We start from the raw sequence: 7743 nt of genomic DNA, 5'->3' as shown, positions 1-7743 counted from the left end.
AATAACGACATAAAATTTCACGTTCCGTTTGAAGTTTGTGCACCACTGTTTTCTTAATCCAAGAGGTTGCTTATTCATTTACACAACCCTTCCTCTTTCCATACTTAGCGCTTGCTGCCCGCGCACGACGTCAATGTCAGAAAAATGCGCTTGCTTTGACATCACTGCCTTATACTGTATAAAATTATATTTAAGTGCTTGATGTAAGGAAAATTAAAATCCGTTGATAAGTCAGACAGTTGCTTCACTTCCCCTTCGGGTGTCCGCCTCCCTCCATAGGTGCTATGCACGTTGCAGGTTACACAGTGGCTCGGCGTACGATCACACTTTCGCCACGGCTGATATAAGATAACGACTCTTGAGCCAAAATTACCTGATCTTCTTGAAATGCATCACAAATCACAGCGAAAATTGACACTATGGTCATTTGAAAACGCTGGACGGACACTGAGAAGGCAATGGTGAAAGTGAATGTCTCCATTTTCTCCCACCAAGATACATTAATGATTAACATAAAAGTCAACGTCCTTCGTATTCAAAAACGATGCTTCTCCACGAATTGCTCTAGCGAAGTAACTCGGTTGAAGAATCAAGTTGTGATTTTCATACGAGAATTCGTGCATGCAGGACGGACTCCATGCATAATATTTTTATAATGGCCTGCACAAATACTGCAATACGCAGCAGTTCGTGCAGATAAGGAGTCCGCGTGCGACCCTCTGCTGGACTAAGGCCGATTGAGTTGTGAGAGGCTCGTGCGGGGGTCTATAAAATCTATCTTTTCCCAGAACTTGCCACCAGACTGTTCACACGCCAACAGCAACATGTGGAGTGCTGTTTTCTGCTGCCTGCTAGGTAAGCAAACTATTTTTCAATGCTGATCACGGGTATTTGACAAAAGGACTCTGTGGCACGTGCGTGGTCACAAGTGTTATCTGTGAATGGACTATGCACTCTGAAAGGGGGATTTTACGGAGTGATTATGAATTTTGAGGCATTTATACATATGCATTGCAGGTCGGTCCGAAAGGGACATATCACATTTCACATGCCTGGAGATATTTGTGTTGGATGTTTATGTTATGGCTCGTCTCCACTATTAAACATTTAACAACAACATGTTAAATGTTAAATTGTTTACTGTTAACATCCCAAAATGTTCATTGAACATGTTAATGCTAATTTCATTTAACACTTTGTCCACACTGTTATAGTACATTATGCAACGAGCCTATAATGGTAGTAATTAAGACGCAAGTATGTTTTTTTATGAAACGAGCGCAAGCGAGTTTCATAATTTTCATACGAGCGTCTTAATTACCATTATAGGCAAGTTTCACACGACTTTTTATGCTCGACCATATCTCTAACTTGAAATTATTCATAAGTTTTCATGTTATGGTTATGTCAGTGACGAATGGAACTGCCCTGAATTGTGAGATGTGCGCAGACGCGAAAGTATTGATTTTTTCCGAGGCACGAATATCATTGACCTTGATATAATCTAGAGAACATTAGTCTTGATATAACCTGGAAATTGATTTCGAATTGAAAAACGAGATGACAAATTGAATTTATTTGAATATTATTTACAATTAACACTAATTATTATAGTAACAGAACATAACCTTCTGCGACAGTATTGGATTTCCAGCCTCCGTGACATTTCCCTAGTTGTCTTTCGATTGCATATCCGAGAATAATCGAAAACCTGAACTTCAATGAATAGGTGTACTTTAATGACATGCATTAAAGGACTACTACCAGGTATATAATTACTACATTTCGGCATGGTCGAGCATAAAACATGTTGATCTTGACTTTCTTTGCGTAGTCCACCATAACAGCTTATGAGATTTTGATATAGGTAGTGTCTTATTTTCAATCCTCGGACAATGGACTCAGATGATGATTTGACTTTTGTAATTGCCTCTATTGCTTGTTACAAGGCCTTGAAAAGGAAAAAAATGAGAATGTGGATGCGACACTATCTTGGTAAGATATTATGCAGAAGACGTTCTAAGCGAGCTTAAAATAAATTGAAGATCGATTTGGATTCAAAAACTTGCTGAGAATGTCAGAACACGATTTTTATAAATATAGTGCTGCAAAAATACTTCCTGTTACATCAAAGAAAGAGAATTTAAGAACAGCCATTTCATCTCAATTAAAAAAAATTAAAGCGCGATTGATTGACTATCATAGGACTTACGACATGATAGATGTTAAAGATGCAGGTAATATCGTATAATTATGCCGTCCGAAGTTTTACGAATGTTAACATACATCACCAAATACGACCATTACTAACGTCAACATAGCATTAACGTTTAGCCTACGACGAGAGTGCGAAAAATCTCTATTGTATTTTCGAGATCAATTAAATAATATAATTCCAGTTCTCTAAAACAGTCGACGTTCTTTGTTTTGTCACTGCATTCTTTTGCAGATATATCCCACAAACAAGGCCTTTCCATCAGTGCATTAATTTTATTTTAACGTATCTTCTTTCGTCCACTACATTACTTCGAACAACTTACAGCCAACACCAAGGACCAATGATAGTATAAAAATGATCAAGATACAAAATCGGAAGTTAGTTGTTAGTTGTTGCTATGGAAACTGTACGAACTTTGCCGACGCTGCACGAGCAAATGAATTGACTTGACATGTTTTCCATTGCTGCTGGAAAACACGCCAACATGTTAAAAGTGTTAACTTCAACATACTCAGTCAACATGTTAAGTCAATTGAGACTTGAAATGTCCATATACATGTTAAATTCAACATGTTATATTTAACATGTTGCTGTTAAATGTTTAATAGTGGAGACGAGCCTTTAGAAATCAGGATGTATGAAACATTTTTTGTTTTTGTACCTGTAAATAAACTATTTATATGGTTACAATGATGGGAGGTCTTGGAAATTAAGCGCGTGTGACATCTATACTCCTCACTATACTCAACTGAAACTGCTGTTCTGCTTCGAAGTTCCTACCCATGGCGTTATGACAATGTTGTTGATTGTGACTCTCGAAAAATTATTTTGCGACTAACTTGCGGTGCTCATGACGGAAGTAGTTAGAACAGCATCACTCAGACGTAGGTTTTCACGTAAGTTACGCAATATTTCTTCTAATTTATTCTTGTTTCTGTTTACAGTCACAGGAGTAACTGCTGTCCCAGGTAAGACTGCCAGCCGAATTGGATCCGTACGTCAACTTGTTTCTCGCTATGTCAACAGAAAATAAGATAAAATTAAAGATATTCCGGTGAAAAATGGGTAGAACGGAGAAAAATCCTCTCCGGTACCGGGATTCGAACCCGGGTTTTCAGCTCTACGTGCTGACACTTTATCCACTAACAAGGAGAGGACACGCTCTGTATATCACCGAATTAAATACGATTTTGTGACAAAGTACAAGACACACTGTTTAAAGTCATACCTGGTATGGGTGGCCAATGACCCCTCGTTTTGAAAATATTGGCTATTGTTTATGACATACTTCCGTTAGGTGCCTAATATGGGAGCATTAGACTGGGTAAGGGCGTAGCTCATGTGGTTGGATGCTGAGTTGTCATCCAGGCGCCCCGAGTTCGAATCCTAATGCCTTCTCATTTTTTGTAAAGCTTGATATTATTATTATTATTATTATTATTATTATTATTATTATTATTATTATTATTATTATTACTACTACTATGATTATTATTTTAATTCACTTTCAGTTGTCAGTTCCTATATTCAAAGCGATGTTGAAATATACGTGGTATGCATCAAAATTGATAAACGAACGGGAAGTGTTTGTGAATGTGAATGATATCTGTTTCGCAGCAGAAGTGCGGAAAAATGTGTGTGACTGTGGACAACCTTCTATCATTTGCTGTGCATGGTGTAGGAAATATGTATGATTTGTGTGTTTTTATGACATCATAATGAATCGGTACAAAATGAAATGGATAGCTGCTACAGAAGTAGAACAGACGCCAGTGACACATCTTACCTTCCTACGTGAGCAGTATTTCATTGTTTATCCTTTACAATACAATGTTAGTTAATTAGTAATTTGTTTAAAACATGATGAAGCATTCAATACATCGAGAAATACGATATAGGTAGGTAAATAGATAACTGTGATCACAATATTAATCATTATTAAAAGAAAAACATACAGAACCAGTTAAGATTCGAACTCAGGTTGCCTGAATAACAACTCAGCATCCAACCATATGGGCTACGCTGTTACACAGTCTAATGCTTCCCTATTAAGCACCTAACAGAAGTATGTCACAAACAATAGCCAATATTTCCAAAACGAGGGGTCATTGGCCACCCATACCAGGTATGACTTTAAACAGTACGTCTTGTACAGGGACATCATTTTATTTTTACTTCAATTTTTATTGTACCTGAGTTTTTGAATGTACTTCACTCCCACCCCTTCTACTAAGGAAGTTCCAACTCCACACAGAACCAAGACCGCAGATAGTAAGCAGTACTGAGTTACTGAGTATAGTACGTTCCAGAAATATGTTCGCGTTTTCCAGTGACGAAAGAGCTTTCAATATTGAATCATATTTTCGCACAGGTACTGTCCGTTTGCCTACGTCGCATCCCGATTTCCCCCACCTGCTTCTGCTCGCCCCTCTGTAATAGCTGGGCTGTCTTAGCTCTTTTCTGAAAACATTAGTTTCTCTTAGGAATTGGAAGTTTACGTAATATTATATAGCTGTTTAATTTAACTTAAATAAAAGGGCCTCGTTAAGTAATTAACTGTCACGTGATTTCCTCCCTTTCTACAATCCTGCGGCATAACCACTTGGACGGACAGTAGATAGCATGTCTGAGTAATTTTATATTTTCGGGTCGGGCAGAAGTGAAGATTGAATTTACAGTTCGTAGAGTAGGTACAGAATTATTTCAACATGAGTTACTAGTACGAAGGACGAAACTGGCAATTGAAATTAGATGCAATAGTCTATAGTGCGATAATATGCACAAAAGAACTGAAGCCTGTATCGAAATGAACGGCCACCATTTTCAAAATTGTGTTTAAATATTCATATTATGATTATTTTTCAATTTAACTTCTTTCTCTATATTGTACGCTAATGTGCTGTAGACAGTATAATATACACTGCATAATGAACGTTCGCATGGATAACTCACTTCGTGAGTAAAAACACTTATTCTTAATACAGTACTGTACTTTGATTAAAGAAAAACCTAATGAAAATTATCAAACTCAAAATCGCGATATTTCCTGGTTTACGTAAATGGATGAATTACTTTTCTTCCTTCCTATACCTAGTAGAGTGATTTGTGTTTTACGCCAGTATCATCGAACTCCAGTATTGGAGGGGGGAGCAAGCGGTGTTTCCGGTTCTCTAAAGGTATAGACATGTTAATATTAAAAATGTTTGTAAAAATAAGATGATGTCCCTGTACTTCCATCTCACACAATCTTATTCCATTCGGTGATATACAGAGCATGTCCTCTCCTTGTAAGCCACACCGGATTCGAATTCCGATGCTGGATTGAATCCTCAGTTTAAGTTCTACCTCTCTGTTCCTCTCTGGTGGCCTATCCTCATGTACTGTGTCACAGAATATGTGACATTGGCACAATGTCCAACACTATGTACAGAGGTGCACTCATTACAAGTGACTAAGTGGCGTAGAGCTGAAAACCCCGGTTTGAATCTCGGTGCCGGAGAGAAATTTTCTCCGTTTACTCATTCTTCGCCATATGGTAACGCAGAATTCCTGCACGGAAATATATTTCGGTACATGGTTGTAATAAAGACATATGTTTCATCGTCACAACTTTCTGATCATGTAATAAGCATGACACAAAACTGCCGCTGAAAACTAAACAGTATAAATACAATTCTATGACCACAGTCTCTTGGGATAGAGATGACATTTTAGTTCCGTGTCAAGACTCGAAGCCAGTTTATCTGGAAACATAATCACTTGATCTCCAGTAAAGTGATGTGCCTCAGTAGGCATATATATAGATTTATTCAAATGTGAATTATATTTAGCTTGGATCCCCGGCAAACGATATGAGTTCCGGGTACGAAGCCGAGCCCTCACGGCACTTCACCAGGTCTCCAACCAGTACGCAGGATTGCTTGTGAAGGCGGATCTGGCTGTTGAGCCCAGAACTCAAGAGGACCTGTTAGCCCAGGTATTCATGCTCATATGAATTCTGCAGTGCCTGGGAAAAGTGACACAAGTCAGTTTCCACAAACCTTTTTTGATAATTTATTGACAACCTACGGAACATCTGCTCGCTTGGAAAAAGAGACAAGTATTTCTCCCATTACAATAATTCATACAGAAAAAAATCAAATCGACATAAACCAATGCAAGTTGTCAATAAATTATCAAAAAATGTTTGCGGAAACTGACTTATGCCACTTTTCCCAGGCACTGCAGAATTCATGAAGGAAGTTAAAATTTCCTACATGATTTTATTTTTCATTCGGGTATAAATTAAATCTCCTTCCACTACATGTTGTTATAACTTCTCGCACAACACTCACATGCGCGTAAAGTTTACAAAATTTTTTCGACACGGGAGCGCGTCCTGCAGCCTTTACTGGCTTAGGAATACTTGTACAGATGGCCTCCAAAGCTTTCTCAACGGCTGTTTGATCGTAGCCCAGCGGGAAGTGAAGAAGAGAGGAGAGTAAATTTCATTGGTTGCATGGCCGGAGAAGCAAGATGAAGCGGAGACAGAAGGTAGTGGACCCATCTTCGCATTGCCGTTTCTGACTAGCTTTAGCGGTATCAATACTTAAAAAAAAACATGAAAATACTTATTTGTAATAGTAGGCCTATGTTTCTAATATAAATCTGGCTTTAAAATATAGCTCTCTGTAAAGCTGACTTGAATAATTTCAACGGAATAATTGTTCCGGGGTCGGGCATGGAACCCGGGACTTGTAGCTGAGCTTTCCAACTCTCTGCGGACTGAGCTACCCAGAAACTCTACCAGATCCCGGCTCAATTATTCCATTTTTTATCCGCATACATCAAGTGGGTTGGCAAGACCTCAGAGACCCAACATTGAGTGCACACTTTCTGTGTGACTTAAGTTTGTGATTTTCTGTTAATGAACAGGAACGTGTATTATACAAATCTGGCTTTCAGGTATAGCTCTCTGTAAACCTGACTTGAATAATTTCAAGGGAAGAATTGTTCCGGGGCAGGGCATCGAACCCGGGATCTTTGGCTGAGCGCAGCAACGCTCTATCGTAAAAGGGAATAATTGAGCCGAAGTCTGGTAGAGTTCCTGGGTAGCTCAGTCGGTAGGGCGTTGGCGAGCTCAGCCAAAGGCCTCGCATTCGATGTCCGGCCCCGGAACAATTTTTTTCTTGAAATTATTCAGCTGTTTCTGTAATTTAAATGAGTACTTTAATCACTGATTTCTTACTTGAAAATTTTTTGTAAGCAAATGGCGAGTCAATAAGTACTCTGTATGGTTGCGACAATAAAACATTATACCTTACCATGAGAAAGAAGCTGAGTTTTTGCCAAAGGCGTAATCTGAGAAAATGTATTCCACCTTTGTGACAATCATTTGTTAAATTATCTGACGTATATAAATCTTGTTAATATTCAACGCTTATTGTGACCATAATTTATTGACTTGAAATGATAGTTTACGCTTAGAAAAGTTTTATTTAAAATCATTAAATAAAACTGGAGCTAGAAACTTGATACAAAATTAT

The 7743-nt window shown here is 38.2% G+C and overlaps 1 protein-coding gene across 1 annotated transcript in view; it reads left to right on the top strand.

Moving 5' to 3' along the window:
* The first annotated feature begins 759 nt into the window (after positions 1 to 759).
* The window catches only part of LOC138707536 (vitellogenin-1-like), a 62241-nt gene continuing 55257 nt past the window's right edge, over positions 760 to 7743 (top strand). Inside the window, exons 1-3 of the mRNA XM_069837079.1 lie at positions 760 to 855; positions 3163 to 3186; positions 6049 to 6194. Coding sequence (XP_069693180.1) covers positions 825 to 855; positions 3163 to 3186; positions 6049 to 6194 — 201 coding nt within the window. The 5' untranslated portion in view covers positions 760 to 824. The remainder of the gene's footprint in view (positions 856 to 3162; positions 3187 to 6048; positions 6195 to 7743) is intronic.

The sequence above is a fragment of the Periplaneta americana genome, chromosome 10 (assembly GCF_040183065.1).
Source record: "Periplaneta americana isolate PAMFEO1 chromosome 10, P.americana_PAMFEO1_priV1, whole genome shotgun sequence".
In the NCBI taxonomy this organism is placed as follows: Eukaryota; Metazoa; Arthropoda; class Insecta; order Blattodea; family Blattidae; genus Periplaneta; species Periplaneta americana.
This window is presented reverse-complemented; position numbering and strand designations above follow the sequence as displayed.